General features: G+C 39.2%; 1 protein-coding gene across 1 annotated transcript in view; it reads right to left on the bottom strand.

The window, feature by feature from the left end:
- Positions 1-26,048, bottom strand: part of LOC134872649 (roundabout homolog 1-like) — a 95,460-nt gene that overhangs the window by 51,088 nt on the left and 18,324 nt on the right. The window contains exon 2 of the mRNA XM_063896033.1: positions 20,563-20,889. Coding sequence (XP_063752103.1) covers positions 20,563-20,889 — 327 coding nt within the window. The remainder of the gene's footprint in view (positions 1-20,562; positions 20,890-26,048) is intronic.

The following is a 26,048-nucleotide window of genomic DNA, read 5'->3' as shown; positions in this document are numbered from 1 at the left end:
CCCAAAATGTGCATTTTCAAACGCTTGCTTCAGGGCAAATACAAATTAAGCAGACTGAATTTAAATGTGACTTTTGATTAACCAAAAGAGCAGCCAATTTATCTAGTGCGTCTGACCATTGAACTTATCAAACATTGAAACTAATGCTTGTGTTGATGATGTTTTAAAATAGTTTTCAGTCGCTTCTTTTATCATAGAATTAGCATCAGAACAATGAGCCACTGCTATTTTCTCAAATGATTTCCTCCACTAAAGTGTCTGTTTGTAATCTGAAGACCAGCCCACATGTCAAATAATGCAATCCTCCTGGAATTCGTTTCAACAATTGATCTGCTGTCTGAATGGGCCGTGCCATTTTCCTCATTTCTGTCTAACAATACCATCAATGCATGAGTCTAATGGAGTCATCAATGATGGGTTACGGACTGAGAAAAGAGCTGTAATAGGGTAATAGGGTTTGGTTATTCTTTACCCTTTCCAAAGCTCTTTAAACGGCGGTATTTAGTTTCAGCTGTGTAAATAGTGAATAATACATAGCGATATATGCTACGTAATGTGATGGTGGTTAAGGCATTTTGTGCAGCTAACCTCTGCATGAATAATAGCATAATCTGCTGCAATTATAGAGATATATCTTATAATTAGCTCACTGTAATCCCTCCAGCTGTCTGCCTCTTAGCAGACTAAGCACTGTCTGGATCCAAATAGGAAGAACTGAGAAATAGGGCAGTTAGGGATAGGAAAACCTTTTTCTTTTGGATTTCTGACATTGTGGACTCAAATGAAATGTCCTTCACCATCTGGGGAGAGTATTTCCTTTGTGTCTCTCAAGGATACAAGGAAAGAAAAAAAATGACATGTAGAGGAGTGAATTAGGGTCTGGTCGAGGTCAGCGTTAATAATAATTTCCGCTTTGGTTGTGTCGCTTCTCCAGCTCCCACAAAACAAGCCATTGAGTTCCATGTTATGCCAAGGTTTTCTGTCTAACCATGGTTGACTTCCACTTTCTTAATTCCAAACACTATCTCATATGGCAGCATGTGTCCAAATTAATTGGTTTGTCTGTTTTTTTTCTGCTCTGCTTGATAAAAAAATGCAGCTGTTAGGGGGTTTGAACATACATTTGTGGAGGACTTAGAGTAATTTGCAAGGCTGCAGTGAGATTTGCTGGGACTGAAACCCTTGATTAGACTCAGTAGGTGTCTGAGCTGAAGGTACCTCATGTTTAATGGCATCCATTGAAGCGTACCGACTAACATGCTTTGGCTGTTAAAGTTTGTGTGCTTGTCGTTCTGTTCAGAATCCAAATGGGAGTGACGGGGAGCACTATTAAACATGGCAGACTATGTGTACTGTAAACAATGTACAGCACTCTACCCTGCTGTGTGTTCATGGGAGTGTGAAGCTTCTTGCATTTCCACCTCCCAGAAGCAATTTTGTGCTGGAGTCATCTAGCTGTGCTGCTGCTCCTCACTACACACACATACTCAGAGGGGGGGCATTAATATCTATTACTATCTATTACTGTTATGCGTCCATTCCAAAAAGGTAGATTTAATAGTAGGATTTTTGTTTTAACAAAAAGGAAACATCTCTGACTCTCTCTGACCTGCATTTAAAGTTTGCTTTAAAAGTATGTATGTATAACGTTTTTGCTTTAAAATGTCTAAAATGAACTAGACATATGTTAAGTTGTATTGTTGAGGTGTTTGCTTACATCATCCCAAACCTAGGGAAATCTGCAATTTGAATCAAGCTCACAGTCCAGTATGTATTGGATTACCAGTAAAGCTGACATTTTCTAGAAAAAGCACATTTTATTCAGTTTTAAGGGACATTTTTTTTGTTTTTAAACCAGAAGAATGTTTATAGGATTTGTTTGGATCTCAAATTATCAGCTAAATAAAAATGAGCTGCAGCTGAACAGTGTTTGAAAAACCCCACATTATAAACGTAAAACTGTTTTATCTAATACTTTTACACTATTAGATAGATTAGAGATATTGGACCTCCGCGAATAACTCGGGTCCCGGTGAAACCTTCCGAAAGTCTGAATCTTAAAGTATCAGAGAAACAAGATGAGACACTTCCATGATCCAGAAAATGTGTTATCACTCTATAACACAACATTCTAATGAACTGGGCCAAGGTTGTTAGATACTATCTCACTTTTCGATTTCTAATGCTAAATGAAACCAATACAATGGGAGTAAATGGAATGTTGTGTGTGTTGTTCAAAGCTATTAATAATGGCACAAAGTGACATGTCTTTAGACAACAAGAGGTGTTATTTCTTGGAATAACCCACCAACATCACCTTGAACCATTTTCAATGATAATGCCTTCTAATGAAATAATAGTTCCAATGAAAACCATTGTGAGCATGTTATTCATCATCCACAGAAACAAAACACTGTTGCTGGAAAAAACATTTTGCTATTGACCCTGGCTTTGTGCTGTATCCCTCTAAAATGTGCTGTTAAAGTGCTGGTTCACCAATGTTTCACAATACATAAAACATTTATTAATGCTGGTACTCAACACAGAATTCTATTGACCTCCATTTAATTGGAGTGGAGACCAAAATCTCTGAGATAGTTCTTGCAAAACATGTATAAAACCAAAACCATCATGGTTGGATACCGTGGCAGTCCAGGAAATCTCTCTATTGTTTGGATTTGGGTCAACTGACCCTTTAATTCATCATGATAAACCCAGGCAGAGCGCATTCCGCATGATATCTCCTGAAACAACACTATTTAATTAGATAAAGCTAGAAGTATACGTTACAAGTGGAGTCAAAAGGCTAATCAAACACACAGGATTTCAGTCTTATCTGTAAGTTACCCATGAATACTGTCATGCTCTGCCCTCTCCCTTATATTCTTCATTTATATCCCACCCCACTATTCACGTTACCTCCATCCCCTATGGCAATGTGAGGCGGGCAACACTATCCGCTCTATTAAAGAACCTCTAGAGATTTCTGCCTTCTCAGCATGCAGCAAAGCTACAGACGGTGAAACAGATACGCACACATGCACACACACACACAAATTGGATACCTAAGTTCTGAGATAATCAATGCACACAGAGCCGCAGCAGATAGAAGGGGTGGAAAGAGGCAAACCCAAGGCCAAGTACTGCTCAAACAAGCAAAACCCAGAAAGAAAATACACAAAAAAAGAGAATGTGGAAGACGAGTGCCCTGACCTGAATAATACCCCATTCTCTCAGACTTGGTAGTATATTTATTGTATCAGCTTATTAAAAAGATAACACATACGAGAAGGCATGCTATGCATTTGAGGTAAACAAAAATCAGGAGGCGAAGGAAAAGATGACAAAAGTTCATCAAATGTGCGTCAAATTTAAATGCATGAAAACCTTGAGTGTAAATCTGATATTATGACTCAATCCTATCCTGGTTTATTTATTTTTGCCTGTTTTTCAGAGGTACAAAGGCTAAAAGAGATGCATGCCAAGAACAACACATGGCGTAGAAATACTCTATATCTATAAATGGCACTTTGTGTGAGTGAGAGAGGAAGCGGTGACAGCGGGGGAATATAAGACATCAGACTGACAGCGTTTCTACACTACATAACACTCGCTGTCTCTGGACGCGCTGTCAACAAACCTCAAGGAAAAACTGACAAGACACCCAGGTGTCCGATGGCTATTAGTGTAAAAATGTCCTCGTCTGTCAGTGAGGGGAACCAGTTAGTAAAGGATCTGTCAATTAAACCACCACTCATCTTGTGGGGCTTCTTGCACTGAAAATACAGTGGGCGGAAAAGATGTGCGTGTCTGTGGTGGGTGGGTGTGTTTCATTGACCGTCAAAATGTTGATGCGAGACCTTTGGCAAGCCACTTCTCATGGCATATATGACATATTTGGTAGGCCATGAGAGGGATTTCAACCAGGATATAAAACAAACAAGGCAAGGGTGAATGTTGTTTGCAGATATCTTTGCAGTTTTAACAAAACATAACCAATAAGTAGTGGCATTGCAAGCATTTGGTCAGGTTATAGCACTATGTTAATGGTTGCACACTATTACTTTTAAGAGAGTGGATTGCTGGAATTCAAGTACCCGATCAATCCAATTATCAGTCAAACCTTGATCCCAGTTTTTCACTTGACTCACTCGCTGAAATGAATTCAGTGGGCCTATAATTAGCCAGCTCAGCATGAAGGCCACTGGGATAACGTATAGGATTGGAGCTTTGGAAGGAAAATCCTTCTCACTTAATTTATGTCTGTGAATCTTTCATGAGAAGAGGCGGAATCTGTGAGATTACACTCAATAAGCCCATCAGATAAAAATAAGATTCCGTTGAAACATCTTTAGTTCCAAAAAGAACCTACGCATGGTGAGATCTGACAAAATGTTCATCCTATAGGTCCCCTATTATACAAAATGCACTTTTTGCTGTCTTTTATACGTAAATATGTGTCCCCAGTGTGAAAGGAGTCACAAAGTGTCAGAAAATACAACCCTCTCTCTTTTCCTCCTTACCCACATCTTTTAAAACGGGGGTACAAACGAGCTGATCCAGATTTATTGCTGATATGATGTCATATCGGAAATGTAGGCAGTTCCTTATGCTGAACTCCTGGCAACGTCCCACCCACGTGACACGTCCCAACCTATCGTCCGCAATATACAGTCCCGAGCTGAATCACCTCCGCAGCAGCTCTGTAGGCCTATCTGTGTATTCAGCAGGATGTCTGCAGGAAGGACTTATAATACATATAATGTCTCTGATCTAGCGGACACACTGAGAAGTGTTTCAGAAATAATGCTTGATGTGGTTTGGGACATAATATGGCGTTTAATCACGGCAGCGTTTAGCTGAGTTTCTGCGTTAGAAACTTCTCTCTTCACAGAGAGAGCAGCATGTGCTCCAAAGGGGCGTGGCCAGGATAGCGGACATGCTAAAATGCATGATCTGTTTGGTATTTTGAGCAAAAAAAATATATATATATATTAATATATTTGAGACCTATAATATATGCCATAAAAGAGCATAATTGGAGACCTTTACCAAAATACTAAAACCGTCAAACGTATACGACGATCAAATTCCCTGATAGATGGGACTCTACTTCACATCATAAACAAGTAACACATCTACTCTTTTTCACCCAGCACAACCAACACTGCTAGCACTACAGTTAGCAGTGGGCATCAATAGAGTAATGTGGTGAGTGTGATCTACTTTCTCCATCAGCGTAATTAAGTCATACATGTTCAACTCAAATGAGGAGTATGCTTTAACTGAGCTACTAGCAGCAGTATCAGAATGTTAAGCATTGTTAGCATCTTGGTGATTTTTGCTACCTTGAAACTGGCAGTGGCTGACACAGCATCAGTGGTTGTTAACATACAATACAATCTGACGGTAGTGATAGGAGGATCTGGTTACTATCCCAAAAATGCATTCTACATTTATGTTTGCTGTCAAAAGTTTCACTATGCCAATGCTAACTCTAACTATGCCTTCACAAACACCTCCCTATACACTAAAGATGTGAAGAGTCAAGTCAGAAACGATAAGATCAGACATTTCAGAAGACATAAACATAGGAAAATGTGTTTTTAATGAAGGGCATCTATAAAACTACAATCAATAAAAACACTACAAAGTAAGGCGAGCAGAGTTTGAATGTGTTGTTTTTCCTTTTTCTAGGTTTAAATTGTGTTACTGGTATGGATCTAAATATACATCGTTGGTTTTGTTTAAAAGCAATCCACATTAGCACTCTGCAGCCCTGGAAATGTGTGCATTAGGGTAGGGGAACACATCTGTTATTCATCTGCTACTATATTTAATGTGGTGCTCTGAGGATGCCATCAAACATAGAGTACACAGAGCCACCACTGCTCTGATTAAGTTTGCACAGGGACTGATTTAATTTCAGTCTCCCTTTTCTTGAATTATACTTGCTACATTTGATCATGCATGGGTTTGATTTGCTTACTTTTTCTTACAGGCAATAATCTTTTTAAAATAGCAATCAAACTTTGATTTTGTTGATCTGTTGATCGCGAACAATTGGTTATACATGTGCAATCACTCTGATTCCCTATTGCAAACCATTGTAAAAAAGGTTTTGCTAAGACAGCTTAATTTTAAAATGATTAAATCCTGTTCCAAGAGAGACATTGTGTAGAATATGAGCTATCAGACAGAAATGGCCATAGTAACAGGTGGTAAATCTCTTATCTTCCATTCTTCTACTGAAAAATATATTATTCTGGTGGCAGACCAGTTGCTGACAGCTTGTGAAATCAGCTGTTACCATCTCTCTGACCTCTGAGACCTGAGACAGAACTGCCATGATTACTAGCCCCAGAAACAGCACTTCATCAGAGCGGGGTGGCAGGGCTAAGCCATTCATGACATTTATTGTCCTAAAACAAGTGAGTAAGTGACAGCATACATAACATCTGTTAAGCCCCTGCCATTCTGAACTACAAACATATAATATCTTAATATAAATCTCATAGATGAGATTTATGTGTTCACGTGTTAGTATCTATAAATACTGGGAAAGTCAACACATAACATTAGGTTTCATTTGCACTACGGACACATTTGAATTGGGCATTTTAACCAAAAAATGAATATGCAAGTTACTGCATCAGTCCCCTGGAAAAACAATTAATTATATTAAACCAAAAATAATAAGTTCGGCAGCATATTTTTCATGCTTGATTGAGATAAATTGTCGCTAGATTGCTACTGTGAAAATGAGTAAAATCCTGACGTGCTTCGCATAATTCTTATTAAAGATATGGGTGTGGAGGAGACATGGATTTATGTCCTAATTGGCATGAAAAATATAAAAACAACACATTTGTGGGTATAGGTGCGTTATGTGCTTTTAATGTACGTGCGGAGAGGCATTTATATGTGTGTTAATGAATGAGACATCTCAGTGCTGAGGGCTATATCGCTCTGAAGATCCTTTTAATTATCTTCAGTCCCACTTCACTGTCTGTTAGTTTTCCTTCACCTCTGCGCTTTATCCACTCTTTCAGCTCCAAGCGCCTCATCTCATGCTGACTGTATCTGCGCTTCTTTGTTATGTATCCGACATAGCCTTGGGAAGTCTGGCAGGCACAGTAAAAGGTACTTTTCCACAGAGATTGAGCAAACAGAGAGGCGGGTTTTATTGGGAGTTTCGCAAGATGAAATATTCCATCTTTTTATATTGTATGCCATTTAAAGATAATATGTTCTCCTGTATTTAAGAGAATGACATGTCTTTTGAATAATCATACTAGGTTGCCAGGTAGGAGTAGATAGTTATAGTTCTGTCTTGTGTAATAAAACCTTGAATATTGGCCTTGATGACATAAAAAAAAGGAATGTAAGAGTGTGGGTGTGAAAGGAAGCTGCCAGCTAAACAAACACAGAGACGGTGAATATTAATTATCACTTCATCTGCACATAGCAACACAATTAGTTAGAAAAATATTGATAGTGGCTGTTTGAATTCTGCAATGTCAACATCACAAAAGACGTTTGATGTTCAAAACATAAAAGGTAGGGAAAAAAGCACAGCCCCTTAAAGTCGCAGAGTCGGCGATACGAAAAAAATCGAATTTAATTTGAACAAATCTTAATTTATTTATTTCACAATTTTTGACACATGCACAATTAAATATTTAATATGAGCACTAGTTTTTTTAGGAATAGGGCTTCATCTTCTAGAAACAGAGACACACCCTTGTTTTGGTGCTGCCTTTACAGAGTAAGTACCTTGCACAGAATGACACACATACTATTTTGTATATGAAACAATAATGGGGAACACATCACTGGTCATCAAAGCTCTCAGTGAGTAGCTTCAACAACAGCAGCTCCATCACAAACCTGTCTGCACATTCCCCAGTATTCCCACAGGAGAGAGATGAAGCGAGGCTCCAGAAGGAGGAGGAGGAGGTGGAGGAAAATGGCAGAAAATAGGGGATGCAGAACTGACAGCCAGGCAGACTGAAGCATGGTTGTAGTGCCTTGGAATTGTTCACCTCATTATTTAGCTTTCCATTGAGGAACCACCCCTCTCTCTTTGTCGCCTATTTCACTGCATGTTATATATCACCACATCTGCTGCCTATTAGAGATGAGTCTTTGCTCATGGTGGGTAAGCAGTAGGAACAATGCTGTATGAACAGGGTAATACTGCTACTGCTCTGGCAAAACCTCACTTCTCTGATTCCAGGAGTCTGTGGCTCTCTGTGGTGTAATGTATGCGTATTGAGATACAGTATTCATGAAGTATCTCTGAAAATCCCCTTAAACGCATCAGATATTCTTTTTTTTTTCATCAACAACATTATTTATGTATGGCGTGCCTCAATGGTATTCTTAATCAATATTATCTTCTCACCATATCATAACCATCTCAGTATCCAATAATCATCTCGGCTCATTACTATGCAGATGACATTTGGCTTATCTGTAAGGTAAACCAAACTGCTGTATAGTAGCTGTTCTAATACCGTGTAGCTAGTATTGATGAAATTAGATCAATGAATACATACATTTTGTAACCCTTCCTGTATATTTTGATTAGTTTTTGAAATTAAAAACGTCTTATCAGAAATGTTCAAGTTTGATTGACAGAAGCTTGCAGGCAGAGCCTCAGCAGGGGAATGAGAGAAAAGGAAATGTGTTCTGCTATATGTAGCCTACAATCCCAGAATGTGTGCTGTTGGAAGTATTAGTGAGAAGTAGCTTGCTTTTCCCTGGCACATTTTTAACAAGAAGGTTCTTTCAGTCTATGTTGATGTGTTTGGATGCTCTCTGGCACCTTGCTACAATAAAAATACAACAAATAAAACCGCTTGTCAATCAGTGTATTTCAAACGTGTTATTTAAAAAGTTTAATCAAATAAAGATTGGGTATTACTTATCCAAGGGGGCCCAAGTGGTATTTGCAATTAGGCTTACTTTGCTTCAGCTAATCAGCTCATTTTAGCCAGCCAACTGACATTAACTGTGCATTTTCTTCTAGTGAATGCTAGTTTGATTACTTCAACAAGCTTAGTTGCAGGACAAGATGTGTGTTCATGTCTAAGGCAACTTTAGCATCAAAGCTAATGGGGGTTGTTGTTTAAAGGCAGTGGATTATGGGAAAACAGTGACGTTATCGACTCTCTGCAAAGAGCGTTTAAAATTAAATGGTTCCTCTAAGTAGACATAAAACATACTGTTTTCAGATGGATGAATGCAATGAGGGGCTTCCTCATGAAACCACAATTGTTTGCATTTTCTCAAAGGATTAGTTACCCAGCAGAGATGTATTCTGTAGCAGAAACTAAATACGCAATTAAAACGTTGTCTGATTTTTGCATACTAACTTTACATGTTACAAAGATATCTTTACGTGTCATCTTTCCAGGTGTGTCAAACTGTGTAATCCTATGTGTATTGACTGTGACACTAGTTCAAAAGCGTGAACCATCTAAATATAATGCCATTATTATCCTTTGGTGGGCAAAGAGTGAATGCTGAATGAAAAACAAGATATTTTCTGTATTAACTCAAAACATTGTAAAAACAAACACTGAGTTGAACTCTGTGTACAATTTCGATGTCTGGTATTCATTCAGAATATTTGATTATGGTTGGCAATAACAAAGCAAAGTGTCCGCCTTTTTCTAGATCACATAAGATTTTGATTAACTTAATGACAGTGTACAAAGTTGGCATTTTCATCATAAACACTAACAAACAATCATCAAACCACAATTACATAGCACACATCTGGGAGATCGTTCCTTATTCATTTTCACGCCCTGAAGGGACTGTAGGGTTGCAATGAACTTTTTTTTTTTTCCCAACTAAAAGTTAACTTTTACCAGGTGATATAATACCACACAAAGCACATGTTGTGTGTCATTCCCCATACTGTGAATTTTGCAAATGTCTTGTGTATTTTGCATTTATGTAATTTATTATGTCATATTCCTAATGTATTTCCTTTTGTATATTTACTTATATTAAACATTTGTTAAAAATTGTTCATAATATAATATTTGGAAATAATGTTTATTAACCTATAACCTATATTTGCTCTTATTTCACAATGTATTTCTTCTTTCTCTGTTCATGTATACACCAAAGCTATTTCTTTGTGTCTGGTAATAAACCTGATTCTGATTGTGATCTTCTGATGGGATCAGGCGGAAAGCTTTGGGTAATGAAAACTGACACAAGGTTGAAATGAAAAAGTGATGTGACCTTTGACCGCCGGGGATGATAGCATTAACCCTGAGCACAGATATTGCTGCTGGGTGCTGTTGACTGTGACGTTATGGAGTGACGGATAGAGGATGGATAAGGCTAATATCTCAGCAAATGCACAACCATCCCTCTTCTCTCAGTGACAGCGGGATTACTCAAGCGTGCTGTAAGCCCTTAATACTTACACACTGAAAAATCCACAAGTAAAATATAGGTGACATATCATAGATTGTGTCACTACAGCCTTGCAAGTTGTGAGTTGAGGATGGCTTTCCCTTGTTAATTAATTTCAGTTGTAAGAAACATTTCGGCAGCAAAGCACATAAATGCTGGTTATTTGGCTCCGGGAGGGTGCCATATTGCAAACAAGTTAATAAAATACATATGACACCAGAGTAACACGACACGGCAAGCGTGGAATTTTCTTTTATCGGAAATGGATAAAATATGGCTGCATCATTGCTCCGAGGCTGCGGGGAAGTGCAACCGGCACTGAGCGGGTAATGGGGGAAAAGATTTAGTGTCGGGGGAAATGGGCTGAGCCGAAAAGTGTCTCCCCTGCACCAACCAGGGCTGAATACATTGCTCAAGACAATATGATATCCAACACGATTTGTATGGGTGTTTGTGAGGGCATGAAGAAGAAACATCCAATGTGTATACAGTACGTGATTGCCCCCACATATGCAAAGGGGCTTCAAAATTCTGTCTTCAAACAACACACTTGTTGATTTGACTCTACGAGGTTGTTACTTTCTCCTCCACTCTTGGTCTTCCCTCATCAGCAACGTATTCTCCGAGGATAAGCATAAAAAAGGAAAGGAGGAAAAAAAGTGCACATATGCAACACAGCCAATAAAGACTCATACAGTATGCCTGTAATGTAAATAATTCACAGTGTCTGGTAGCTTTTTATCCCATATACTGTAACACTCAATGTTTCTTTAACACTTTCTGTGTCTCAAATGTTGATATCGCATCATGAACATTCTTATAATCTGTTTATAGCAGAGTCAAGTGTTTGTCACTCACCTACATTTTGCATTTGGATTTTTGGTTTATATTATTGTTATAATGCATTCCTTATTATGAGGAATGTTATAGTAAGTTACCCATCCTGAGGAGGTATTGGGTGATTTAAGGGAAGTAAAAAAAAGGCATATATTTATATACGCCATAATCAGGTGATTATAGGGTAAAATTAAAATAAAGTAAGTTGTTACAGAATTCATTACATTGAGTTATGTATTGTTGTAGAGCATTATGAATGTTTATGAGTGTTTATAACTATACGTATAAGCTTTAAGCATATTGTAACAATATCAATTGTTGTTATTATACATTTGTCATGAGCCTTGTTCTGTTTATGTTCCCTGTTTTATTTGGAAATGTTTTCCCCTCTTGCGTCATGTTTAGTTTCACTTCCTGTCTGCGTTTTCCCTCCTGTGCCTGATTGTGTCATTGTGTTCACCTGTTGCCCCTGTGTTTCTCCTCCCCCTCCAGCTGTGTCTTGTCTTGTGATTACCCTTGTGTATTTAATCCTGGTTCCCCTTTTGTCTCTTGTCCGGTTTCCCAAGAGTCTGTTCCTTGTGGCGTGTCCTGGTCTACCCTCCCTTGTCCTCCCTTGTCCTCCCTGGTCCTTTGGTTCATCATAGTTTTCTTTGGCTACTTTTCTGTTTTTGGTACCTTGCCTTGTTGTGTCTGTTAACAGCTCTTATTTAATAAAGCTCACTTTTAGTGGGAACCCCCATACCTGCCTCCTTTTGTTCATTCTGCACTTGGGTCCTGTCACCCAACCCTGACAACATTTGCATATCATACATTTATTTGAATCCTTCTTTTCCTGAAAACACACCACTATTCTAAAATGAAGGCTCCTATTGTTCGAGAAAGTGAAACAAATAACAACAAAACAAGTTATAATAAATGGTACAAGTAAATAATGTGAAAAAAACGTAAAGATGTAAACATCGGTCTTTTCTTCCTCTCAGAGTAGCAAATGTTGTTTCACACATGCATATAGAGCACAGTGTCCACACAGACACGCAAAACGAACACCTATACATTTGAATAATATAACCACACCCGGGGAGCCATATGTCTTTTGTCAGACGCGCTTGAGTATGTCCCTTCTCTTCTCCCTTTCCAGTGCCGCTGCTAGCCAAACAAACTCTTTCCCTACGTCCTGGCACAAATCTGCCTCTTTGGGAACGCTGAGCCTTAGGCAGGAATATAGCGACTCAAATTGTTTAGACAATACTTGCAGCGCACTGGGCCCAGTCTCCACACTGTAAACACAAACCAGCTGTCCCCGGAGTGTGATACTTATTCACTGAGTGATCTTACCGAAGGCCAACTGGGAGAAGTAGAACAAGGGAGCAGGGAGGGGGGGAACAGGATGAAGAGCATTCACAAACTGTCACAGTCAATTGCATGCAAACACTGATATCAGACTGTGAATGAGCGGCATTTAAACAAGTGTATGTCTATCATTGCTCGTCCATATGGAGAGAAAATGACAACTTTTCTTAGACTCACCGATCTACGCCACTAAGGATTGTTTTTAGCTTTTATCCGGAGTGACTACAGTGACAGCCATTTGAAGTGGGGAGCCATTAGTTAATGGGTAGGGGCAGGCAGAGGGGAAATGTGACCTCTGAGAATCCGCCTCTCTTCTGCGCTCGATCCTTCTCCAACATAAGATTACAATCAAAGAGGAGCGGAGAGGGGAGGCGGAGCTGGGGTCCCACCTTAAGCCGTCAATCAAACAGTGTGACTGAGCTGGTGCGCTTCCCATGATCCACCTCAGAGAGCACGGTGTTACTGTGAACATGTCCATCATGTTAATGCGTTCATGTAATTACCACACGCCATTGCATGTCTCCCTGTGGCTCTCCCTTTTCAAGATATGAAAACAAAATTGCATACATTAAGGATGATGAAATATTTATACAGTATGAAGATGTAATGTTGTATGAGTTGTCTAAGGAGCATAGGTGTGTATGTGCTCAGTTGATTTCAGGTGTTTAAGTGGATTTGTTCACTATTGTATTTCTCTGATACACAGCTGTACAACTTGTTTTTTCATTCAAATCTTTGATTGAGATATTGAATGTGGTTTTTAATGCCTTTCATCATATTTTATGAGCTAAATATATCTCAATAAATTCATTGTTTTGTAATCATGGTAGTGTGTGGCTCCATTTGTTAGGAGGGTGGCAAGAACAAATACCAATATTTATAATAACAAATATGTAAACTTTGAAAGTTATTACAGTCCTCTTTTGTAATGATCTGTGACTCGTTCACTTCAAAACATTTTTGAAAATGTTTGGATCACACAAGTCAACTACAATTGAATCGACAATAAGTATAACGCTAATATAGCGCAGCTTGATAATTACATGCATTTATGCAAAAATACTGGATTTGAACCGAATAAATAGCCAAGCAAAGAGAAAAACCTTGCCAAGCATTCATGTGTTGATTTGGAATTTGAATGTCAACGTTATTAAAAGCCACTATTCCAACCAGAAAATAACATATCTGGAGATCATGTATTTGGCATTAAGTGTGAAGGGAAAAAAATAAGAAAGCAATTGAGAAGAAATCTGCAAATCTCTCATTCCATTTTGTCTGCAATGTATTGTGAAGTCACACAATGTGCCAAGATTCAGTATCGGACTATGAGGTAAAAAAGAAAACATATTTTAACCTCTGTTGGGGGAGGGGGAAACAAATCACTATCCAAATGTGTACATCTCTTCATATCTGAATAATACATTTGTAAAAAAATAGTATTTGTGATACATGTAAATAAAACAATATATAAATATCTGAATACACAAATGTAAGGATCCAGGTCAGACTGGGCGAATTAGAGAAAAATCAAATATCACATCAAACATATTGTATTAATATTAGTTGACCAATGTGGATACATTTGGTTAAGGCAAGTAAAAGCACCACTAGAAGAGCTCGGTAAGTTCAGAAAATAACATCAATTGATATAATGGAGCATCTAAGAAGAACAGGAATTGACACTGATGTGATATTACAATAACATAAATGTAAGATTTAGTATTGTATCAAAATATCAATATCAATTGGATATATTGCATTTTAATTTCCGTATTCTCTTCATACACATTCATGCTTTGTGACGTGACGTGGCGGTATCACTGTCTTTCCCTGTGGGTCATTACTTCATCACTGCAGTGTTTTGGCCTATCATTCAGTCCTGCCACAAGCATCACTTTCCTTTAGCAAATGGCAGTGTCCAATTAGTTTAAAAACATCACGTATTCCTCTCTCTTACTGGACCTAAAACAGGTCTTCTATCCAATAACCTTTAGAGTACACTGGCTGTGACTTTGCCTTCACCTCAATAAAGCTCACCATGATTGAATCAAGTGGCTGAGGTCAATAGGACATATGTTCATTTCCCAGGGTCCTCTAGAGCCCCCGCAGGCAGAAAAAAAATATGCTGAGTGTCTTCTGTGACATTTATTGGAAAGGAACTGAGTTACATGTCTTTTTTCCCCGTTTCATTTTTTTCACTTTAAGAAAAAAGGCTTCACTCGTCCGTGTGTGTCTGTCTGTGAGCATGTTGTGTGTGCTTACATAGTATTCCGACCCCGTGGTCACGCTTCAGGCACCAGCTCATACTGCATCTGTCACTGTCTCTACCACGTCACCTCAATTTTCTGCAAAGTAGTTTCTCTTCTGTGCCTTGAAGGACAGACACTTCTTCCCCTCTCTCGTCTGTTCCTGTCTGTCAGTCCTCTCCCGCTCCTATCACTTTCAGCCTGTCAGCCTGTCTTTTGTCAGCCGTCTTCACACTTTTCATTGTCTCTTCCTTACTGCACTTTAATCCTGGCGGCATTAGTAGAAGTTAAAATGCGGTAAATTCATTCGGAATCGAGTTGGGGCTTTTACGAGTAATTAATTTCCTGCTGTAGCTTTCACATTTATTTTTTCCATATAAGATCAAAAAACTAACTCTGATATTTTTTTATGAATGTGCTGCACCTTCCCCGCCTTGGAGTCCATGAACTCATCATATTATATAAAATGACAAGTTATTCGAGACAGCCAATCATGTGTAATGACAATGACAGTTAAATGTGCATCTGTAGGGACAGGTGCAGAGCATTAATTATTCATTGTATTCACTAATGCTATCATCTCTGCACTGGAAGTATTATCTACATGCAAACAATACATTTGGAATTGTATTAAAAATGTGTTATATTTTATCATTTTGCTTAGCATTATGTGTGCATCTGCAGACTAAAACTCTTCTCCTTATGCACAGCGATGCTTTCAGTTAAATTGTATGATACTGACATGCTGATATTAAGCAGGTGTAATGTTTATCATAATCACCATAATTTAGCATGTTAGCAAGCTAACATAAGCACTGAACACAGCAGCTGAGGCTGCTTGGTGTGTCATATGTGTGTTTGGCCAATATTTGGTAATAACCCAAATAATTAGTAAATCAAATGTTGCCTTTATGACCATTTTACATGGAAAGTTAAGGGTTCACTTGTGGGCAGTTTCAACCGAAGAAAACTCAGTTACGTTGACTCAGCTTCTCTGATAACTAAAGATCCCATAGTTCAAAAGGTTTTTACCAGGAATTGATGAATCCAAAGAGACCTCCCCCCCAAAAGAAACCAAAAAAACAGACGGTTTGTTAAACTGGCAAAAACACAGAAAAACAAGGTTTAAAAATCATTGTTTCCCCGATGGAAATAGGCAATGGGGTTACACGCTAAAGGCTAGCATATGCTCAGCTTGTTTTTCTCTGATCACATAAGATCAACATGAGTTAAAACTAAGAGTAATACAATGAAATTGATATAAAAAGTGCACTGTAAAGATGTTTGCCTCAAAACTAGATTAAAAGTATTTTCCAGAAAACCACAACGCTAACGCATGCACGAAGAGGATATGTCCCCATTAAAGGCAAACAAATAACACATATGGTATGATGTATGAATGAACTAAAAAACTATACTGCACGTGAGGTGTTTTGACAAATCAAAATGTTGCATAGTAATCTAAATGAACAGAGCAGAAGTATGTGGGAATTGGTCTTATGGTGATATAGCTAGTTACCCAGGCATGAAAACCTCCTCCATACAGCAGTCCAAAGCTAGTGTGCTAGCAGTGTTAGAACCAACCCATTTTTGCGAGCTCCAGTCCTGGCAGCACGGCGGAACAGATTGTGACACGGTTTAGTGATAAATCAACTACACTCACAGCTTTCAAAAGACAAGTGACAGAGTGGATCCTGACATCATCCTCCAGACTGTTACACTGACAAACACCCGACCAGATGTGTTTATCATTAGCAGTGACACACAGGTTTGTATCCAACATGCGCAGATGTGCTGCTGCGATTTAAACAGCCTGTGTTGTACCTGCTTAGTTCACCTGTGAGTGTGCATACAGAAGTGCTTACCACTTTGGCACAAGCTCGGGAGCTAAGCACAGATGTTGTTTTCTCTGTAGCTGGGTGACATGCAAACTGACATGATGCATGGCATAGTCAGTTTAATTTCAGTGTGTAAATCAGTGTAAAAGTGATTGGGTGGTTGGGAAGAAAACATTTGCTTTCTAATCGTGTTAGAATTAAGGCAAATAATAGGGGGTATCAACATTTAAATAGTTCCTTTATTACATGTTGTGATGCATTTTTTATTATAATAATGCCATGTATTTTTATACACCTATAGTGAGTAGTACATATAATGGAGATTAATCATTCCACTATTCTGCTGTATTACTCTAAGTGTCATAACAGTGTTATTGCCTGTATGATATTTGAATGACAAACTTCATGCGTTTCATGATGATACTTGATGGTACTCAGTATGTGAGTGTGTGTTTGTAAAAAAAGGCTGTTCGTCAATGCAAATTATTCCAAAAACATCCACTTACGGTGTATAACAGAGTATCCATAACCTGTCAGTCCATAACAAATGAAAAGCTGTCATTATTGAAAAAAGTCCCTTTTTAGTCACCCACCTTATAGCAATTAAAACCCTTCAGAAAACGAACAACTCACACATTAACAACACCGGACACATGACCTGACACCTCAGTGTATTGACAGAGTAAGGTCACTCCTTCTTTTAACACTCCCCAGTCTTCTTATAAACTCCCTAACTCAGCAACTTTAGCTAAAGGGGGTTCTGTTTTACTCTCCAGCCCCAGGGTGACCCACGAATCTGTGTGACCTCTGCAGGATGAAGCAGGGAAACATAACTCATCCAGGCAGCTTCAACAAGTCTTCTCTGTGCTCCCCCACCTCCTCCTCGACCTTAAAACCTGACAGCAAATTTAGTGAACTCCCGAGTAATAAACTCTCCCCCCTTGAGGGCCGAGCTTCTCTGGGTAAGAAATGCTGATCTGGCATTACCATGATACGTTTGACCATCTCTTTCATTATAATGCAAAAGGTGAAACGGATACTAGAGGGGTGTTATTATTCTAAAAGCCTTTGCGGAATATCTTGCCCAGGAGACAGAGCCAGAGTAAGCTGACACAGCAAAGCAGAGCAGGGTATTGACAGTAAAGGATGGGGGGGCTTTGCAGTTTGAGTGAGGGCATGGTGGTGGTTGTTAACCCCTATCAACAAAGCTTCCTTGTTTTATTGCAGTCTTTCCAAGTTTGAGTTCTGAGTGGAGAGAGGAGAGTTGCATTCAGTGTTCAACTTTAACGACATAAATGAAAATAACCATTAAGAATTGCATTGATTGAAAGCACTGCATATTCAGTATGTGCCACATATGTGTCAATAGGTTTAAAGAATGAACTACCAAGTGAATAATCATTATTAACAATATGCTATCTTGTAACTAACTTGATTAAAAACCAATTTGTGAGCAACTCAAAGGAAAATAACACATGGTCATCCTTAGAAAAAACATTGTTTGTTGCATGAAACAAGTGAAATGTATGTAAAACATGGTTGCTAAGGCTAGTTAGATAAAACACTTAAACTTTCCAATCAGAGTGCAATTTAAGACTAATTTCACGTGCAATTTTTCCACTATCAACATCTGATGATGCTAATGCAAAGGCTATCAGGGTATTGTTTTAATTTATTATTTTAAATAGATGTTTGACAAAATAATCCACCTCATGTTTACACTGAAGTAGGCAAACTCATTGTTAGCAAGCATTAGCATTAACCATTCTTTAAACAATACTAGATAAATTCACTTCCTATCCGTCTTCTTCTGCTGATTTCTCTGTCCTCTTTTTCTTTTTGTTTTCTGTGACAGTTTAGCCATCATGAATCCAAAGTGTCTTGCCCTCCACAAATATAAAAAGCAGTATTCAAAAAGTACTGGTGTTTTCTGACTGGTGAAACCCCTTTTTTTGGGGCCAAAGCTGACGTTAAATTGACAGGACTCCTTTCTGCGGATTGATATCACTGTAAATAGTCCCGCGATCAAAGCGTCTTAAGTCTAAGGTGACCAATCAGAATAAAGTATTCAACTGATCTGTTGACAAAATACAATATGTGCCCTAGTCGTTCAGTACGTTTCTACTGGCATGTCCCCCTTAGTTAGACACCTTTGCATGTGGAGAGTACTGGATATAACTCTTGTTGGACCATCTGATGGTCGTAGGCCCTGACCTCGTGCCCTCTGCTTGCTTCTACACATTCCATCACCCTAGCAAACGTATATATACACACACGACTGGCTGCTGCATGCAACCTGACAGATTCCAGCCTTAGACAATTTGCAGTGAAAGGCTGTTTTAAATGGCAACAGCACACACTTGACACTTACAGCTCCAGGATTCAGCGAGTTGACACAACCGTCACCTGTTAGCAACACGCTCAGCACTTGTTTTAACCTGGGGACCAAAGCAGACCCACAGCTGCCGCCTCTCTGACAGGTGGGTCGCATTGTTAACTTACACCTGTCCCTTAGCAATAAATATCAAAGAAGGAAAGTAACAAAACTAAACATTGCATTTCATGTCTGTTTAGATCAATGCTATTGGTTGAGTTGTAAGAAGACACGCAAACAATCAATTAAATATACCAGGACTGTGATGGGATTCAAGTGAGATGAAAAGTATTTCATCAAAACAGAAATGCAGTTTTGAAGGTCATGTTGAGGAAGTATGTTCAGACATTTTCAAAAAGGATTACTTTCTTTGAAGATGGATATTTAAATCCCTACAATCATCATGCACATTGAGAGATTGGAGAATCAATTAAAATGCTTAAGATGAGAGCTCAAAAACGTATTATCTGTATATCGTGCCTGGGTATTATAGATAGGCCGTAGCTGTCTAGTTGTCTGTAATGTGGATGGACGAACTCTGTCATAATATATACAGGTTTAGTTGTATACATAATAGTTAGACAAAGGCTTACTAAATGTAAAGTCTGTCATTTAAATACAATAAACAATTGAAAATATCTGGAAATATCTCCTCATGTTCTGTGTTTATTTTTTACATTGGAAGCTTCTATTGTAGTTTCTGAATAAAGCTTTCAATGTCTGCAAATAGTCTTAGAGTTGCAGCCTTCAGTGTGGCTGCACTTTCAGTGTAACTGCTGTAAAAATGCTGTTTTTAAAAGGGCTAAATGCCAATAAAAGGGATAAGAAAGCACAATATTTTGTTGGTATTTTATTAACGAGGAACATGTGAAGCTCACCGTGTGTGTTTGTTTCCAAATGTATTTATTACTCAAACAAGTTTGGATTTTGCATTTAAAAGGGCATGGAGAGAATACAGAGACCTTTTCATAACAACACTCACTGAGCAGAGTATGACATTTGTAATCTAATTTGTCAAAATGGCGGACCCTTAAGGTTTTTCTTTCATTGTAAAAGAGGCCCAATTACGTGCATTTGTAGGATCATATTTGGATGTTGTGTCTCCATGGTTTAATGTTCAAAAAGCTCTTTATTTTTCTCATACTGCCTGTGCGGCAGCACTTCTTTCCACCCTCTGTCTGAAACCAGAACCCAGTCTGCTCCGACCATTTACATGCACAAAAACCTTTCTGACACACTACAGGAAAGGGAAAACCCCAAAAAGCATGATTGGACCTCTTTAACAAAACATATTTGGTAGATGCAACCTTTGCTTGAGTATTATTCTGTATAAGAAAATATGCAATTTGATATACTGCTCTAATGTATGTGTTATGTCTGTTTCAAAAACCTTGCTTGAGTAATGCGTGCACATGTGTGTCATCAAAGATCTCTGCTCTGTAACAACTCTACACCAAGAGGAGAAAACAGCACTTACTGGCTACTTCCAGGGACGCGTTGTGACTGATCGCCTGGCCCAGATAGTTTCGGGCCACGCACACGTAGCTGCCATCGTCAGGCTTGCTCCGTCGCCCGTGGATGATACGCAGGAAGAAGAGGGAGCCGCTGGGCAGAAGCATACGGTGGGACCGGGGGTTGTCGCGGTCCGTCTCAACGCGCTCGCCGTCTTTGTACCATTCCACCGTTGGGGTTGGACGGCCCTCGGCCTTACAGTTGAGAGTGGCTGGTTCCCCTTTGGACACAATGAGGTCAGAGGGGTGCTCCACAATGCGGGGAGGGAAGTCTTCCTGGCGAAGACGAGACCCTAGAGGGAAGAAATGGTAAAAATAAGACAAAAGCAAAAGAGATAATTAGTTCTATGTTTTCACTTGAATGCCAAATTAGGTTTTTGAGACTGCATTTATCAAAACACGACAGAGACCCATAGGAAAAATCATCAAATTATCCTCCCATGCAATAAAGACTAGTACTAATCAAAACAGCAGCAGCTCTAAAGGAATTAGACACGGCGTGTTATTATTGCTTCCGAAAGTGCCATGTATTAACATTAATCCAGTTTGACAATGTAATTACCAAACAATCGGATGTCCCTCATAAAATGTTTTGCTTTTGTTTCAGCAGTTGGAACCCCGTGAGGCATTGTAAATTAAAAAAACGGTGCTGATGTGTGAAATCCTCGGGGAGGTTATATCTTTCAAAACATGTCTCACCCTAAAACATGTGTTGGGAAAAACATATTAATATGCAGTTTTAGAGAAAAGCTTCAAGGGTGGATTATAATGGGATTACGGTTTTATCTGTTGCTCAACCGACACAATACTATGGGCGGTATTTGTGCTTGTTTTATTGATTTAAATGTTAGTGTCTGAGACTTCTACTATGGGTTTCAATACAAGAAACCATTATGATTTTTGGAAAAACACACTTTTCTTGGTTCTAGTTCTAGCTAATATCTTTAAAAAATCAGCTTATTCCCCATAATTAGTCATGTGTGACATTCATATCTTCTAATCTGTCTTTATATATGTCTACATCTGATATGGCATATATTCTTTTTTAACTTGTATTCATAATGTGAACATCCCCTTAACATTATTTTTTTTTCTCCAACACATCAATACAGCAAAACGCTTTCTTGTATGTGAAAACTTTTTGGGCAACAAACAGGATTCTGACATGTAATCACAGTCTTTATGTGGCTGTGTTTTATTCCATAGTTCTGCTATTTTAAGCAGCAGAGAAAAGATACTCTTCCTCAACAGGAGCCATTACTCACTATCCTCTAACCTTACTGGAGTATACATTTATTTGTGCTTGTGTTTACTGTTTGTAGCCATTTTTTCAAGTCTCTGAAATTATTAAACCTGCCATAGAAACACAAATCAATACCCCCATCCTTGCCCACACTAACAACCACAAAATCACCTCTAATGCCTTATACACTGCTGAGATGTCAATCACACTGGTCTTCTGAAAGAAACTGTGCAGCAATGAGTCCCTTTGAGCCAGCGGACAAAGCAAACCTCCCTAATGAGATCCAGGTACACACTCCAATGCACATCTTACATTCCTTACATCTCTTTCCAATCCCCCAATGCAGCACATCCAGCCCATCTCCATCCCTCTTATTTTTCCCCTTTTTTTCTCCATTATTGTGTAAATGTTTAAGAATCTAGAGTAGATTCCACCAAACAAGCTACATGCGTTATTATTTTGTAAATATATTCAATTAAAATGAATTAGTCCTAAACCGAAAATAAGATTGGGATTGAAACAGTAAACAACCCAAAAAAGAGAGAAGACAAGAGAAGAGGATGAAGAGAATGTGTCATTAATGTAATTGACTGTTTTCCTGTTCCATCACTGTGTGTCTTCTGTCTATTCCTGTCTACCCCAAACATTAACTCACACAGCATCCAAAAGGTCAGGCTTTAATGTGCCGATAGCACATAATCGCCACCGTGCAAAAAGTGATGAGCTCCTACGCTCCCGATGCAACCAATAAATCCCACACGGACAAATGTTTACCCGGTAAGATAACACTTCACACATTGTGGAACGGGCGAGAATTTGATCCGCTGGTGACATACACGCAAAGCATTATTAAGTAAAATATGATTCAAGAGGTTGTTCAAGTGTGTGGGCAGAGCATAAAACACTGAAAAGGTATGACAAAAGCATTACCTGAATGGTAGCATTCTGATTAAATAGACAGTTGAGAATAAGGCACACTGGCTTACTATTAAAATCAATTAGCGGTCTCCTATTATGCTATATTTCAACAATATATTGTACGGCAATATCTATACAAGACTTGTCTGTGAAGTTGTTTGCTCCAAATACCAAACAGATCAGCCATTGTGGCATGCCTCATACCCCTCTATGTCAGCCCTGTTCCTGAAGTGCTGATTCTGTGACTGTTTGCTTAAAATTTGAGCTGAGCTGAAGTTGGCCACGCCCTTTTGGAGCGTCTTGCAGCTCTCTGTCTGAAGAGGCAAGTTTCTAACGGAGATACTCAGCTAAACGCTGCCGTGATTAAACCCCATATTATGTTCCAAACCACATTAAGCATTATTTCTGAAACACTTCTCAGGGTTTACGATTAGAACAGTGACATTATATGTATTATATATACAACAAATCTAAGTCCCTCCTGCAGACCTCCTGCTGAATACACAGAGGTGCCTACTCGAGGGGATTCAGCTTGCCAACTGTATATTGCGGAGGATAGGTTGGGATGTGTCACGGGGGTGGGACGTTGCCAGGAGTTCAATGTAAAACCAGTCCAAATTTCCGATATGACGTCATAACCGAAGCAAATCTGGATCAGCTCCTTTGTAATTTTTAGAGATGTGGGTAAGGAGGAAAAGAGAGAGGGTTGTATTTTCTGACACTGTGTGAGTCTCCTTATACACTGGGGACACATATTTATGTATAAAAGACATCAAAAAGTGCATTATGCATAATAGGGGACCTTTAAGTCGTGTTCTTTCCTTCCACTAGCTTCCTTTGTCTGCCTTTGCTTTAATGCTGCCATTTATTAAATCCAGCTAAAAGGACAAGTGCTAAGATGTGGTTTTGTACAGGCAGGTAATTATTAACCTAAAAATCCTACTCAGCAACGCCCACACCATGCTTTTTTAAACAAAAGAACCAACAGGATTTTGTTTGTGCTGGCACAGTAACAATGTATTGGTTGAAGGTTAACACTAAATGGTATTGATCAAATTTGAGGTATTGTGTCAGGCAAAAAAAAGAGGAAATACAAATCAAGTCTTACCGAGAAGTTCACACAACATACATGAGTTCTCATTTACCCCCAACATATCTAGTTATGCAGTATTTATTTGGCATATTTTATTTTAGTTATCCTTCTGAGATGTCTGCCTTCAGACCATTTATATAATGAAGGTGAATAGACTTCAATCAAAGAAAGTCTAAAAGTCTGCCCTGTACAGCACACTAATCTTGTTGTTAATTTTAACATGCTGATAATAAGTTAGGAATGATTCTCGTAATTTTATATTATACTTAGTAAATAGCACAAAAAAGATCATGGATAGTTTTGCAAATGTTCCGTAGTTGACACTAGATGAAAAGTCGGACTCAAACAAACTATTAGAATGTAAATTTGGAACCCAACCTCTGCACTGAATTACTGTGAATGATGCAAATTTGGTGAAATTAATCTTTAACAGCACTATCTATGAGAGCATACCAGAACACAGTTAGTATCTGCAACAGACATTCCGTTGTCCGGTAATTACCGGACATTGGCCGGGAAAAAAAATAAATGTCCGAGAAAATGAAATCTCACCGGTCAAAGTGTCCGTTTGAAATTGACTAATAATCCCTCTATCCAACTCAATCTGATTTTCAGAAAAATACTACCATTTAGGCTAAGTCTAATGTAGTAACACAGTAGCCTATTAGAATAAAATAATTTAACCTAACAGGCCTACAAATACATCGGAAGGTGTATGGCGTGTGATTGGCCCACGAGCGTTTGCGTGCAGCAAAGATTCTACCGCGAAAAGCGTAAACATGACAACCACTTTGTTTATTGAATGCGGCTAGCGTCTTCTGCTAACAAACAAATAGGCTACGTCGGCTATTGTTAAAATATGGCCGGTCCCAGGCAGAGTAGCCTTAGAAGTTTTTTTCTGAAAGATGCGACAACTCCAGATGCGACTCACAAGAGAGGTGCTGCTGATGATGATGATGATGATGATGACCGGTCTGTGCCTGTGCCAGATGTGCCGATTCCGCCTCCAGAGAAAAGGCAAAAGTCTCGGGTGTTTCGTTCCGATTGGGGTGAAAAGTTCACATGGCTGAGGTGTGAGGTTGTTAGCGGTAAAGAAACAATGTTCTGTTCACATTGCGAAAAGGCCGGACGACGCAATGGATTTACAAAAGGATCGACTAATTTGAGAATGTCAGCTCTAATTGAACACAGCCAAAGCAATGACCATGTCTCCGCGCTCCATTTAAAGCCACAGCAGGTTGTCATGAAAAGCCACTGCGAGAAGGCCACGGAAAGTTCTAAGAAAAAGTTGTCATCGCAGCTCAAAATCGTCTTCCATATGGCCACACATGTCATTCCTTCAAACCAGTTTGTTGCGCAGACAGAGCTTCTGCGAGCTCTCGAGGCTCCAGACTTCGTCACTACCGATGGTATTTATCACCACAGTGACTGTGTTGATGACATGGAGAAGGCATTAGAAGATGTGGTGATGAATCAGAAACAGGAAAAAATAAAAAGGAGTGACTTTGTTGGACTGATCATCGACGAAACAGTAAACATCACAGTGAACAAAAAGTTGATAGTTTATCTAAAGCTGGAAATGGAAGGAAAGGTGGAGACGTGCTTTCTTGGAAATTACGATGTGGACTGTGGGACCGCAAGATGCATTTATGATCGCCTAGTCGCTGTGCTTCGGGAAATTGATGTAGAACTGTCTCGTTTCATTGGCCTGGGTTCAGATGGTGCAAGCGTAATGATGGGGAGGCATGGTGGGGTTGGTGCTTTGCTTAAGCAGGTGAATCCCTTCTCCATACAAGTGCACTGCGTGGCCCACAGAGCTGCTCTTGCTGCCCTGGACGCAGAAAAGTCCGTCGACAACATCACATCTTACAAAAACACAATCTCATCAGTGTACTCCTTCTACAAGCACTCAGCAACAAGAACAAACCGGCTCCGCCAACTTACAGCTGAACTCCACGATGAGGACATGGTCAGCCTCAAGCAGCCTTGCGCAGTGCGCTGGCTATCCCTACACAGGGCGGTGAAGGCCATGAAACACAACTGGCCAGCTGTGGTCATGGAGCTAACTGAAGAGGCCTTGAGAGGAAATGCTAAAGCGCAAGGACTGCTAGGTCAAATCCAGAGCTACAGCTTCATAGCCATGACTCACGCATTGTCCGATCTGCTACCTGTGATGACCAAGCTGAATTTAGTTTTTC

Source organism: Eleginops maclovinus, chromosome 11, assembly GCF_036324505.1.
Source record: "Eleginops maclovinus isolate JMC-PN-2008 ecotype Puerto Natales chromosome 11, JC_Emac_rtc_rv5, whole genome shotgun sequence".
Taxonomy (NCBI): domain Eukaryota; kingdom Metazoa; phylum Chordata; class Actinopteri; order Perciformes; family Eleginopidae; genus Eleginops; species Eleginops maclovinus.
This window is presented reverse-complemented; position numbering and strand designations above follow the sequence as displayed.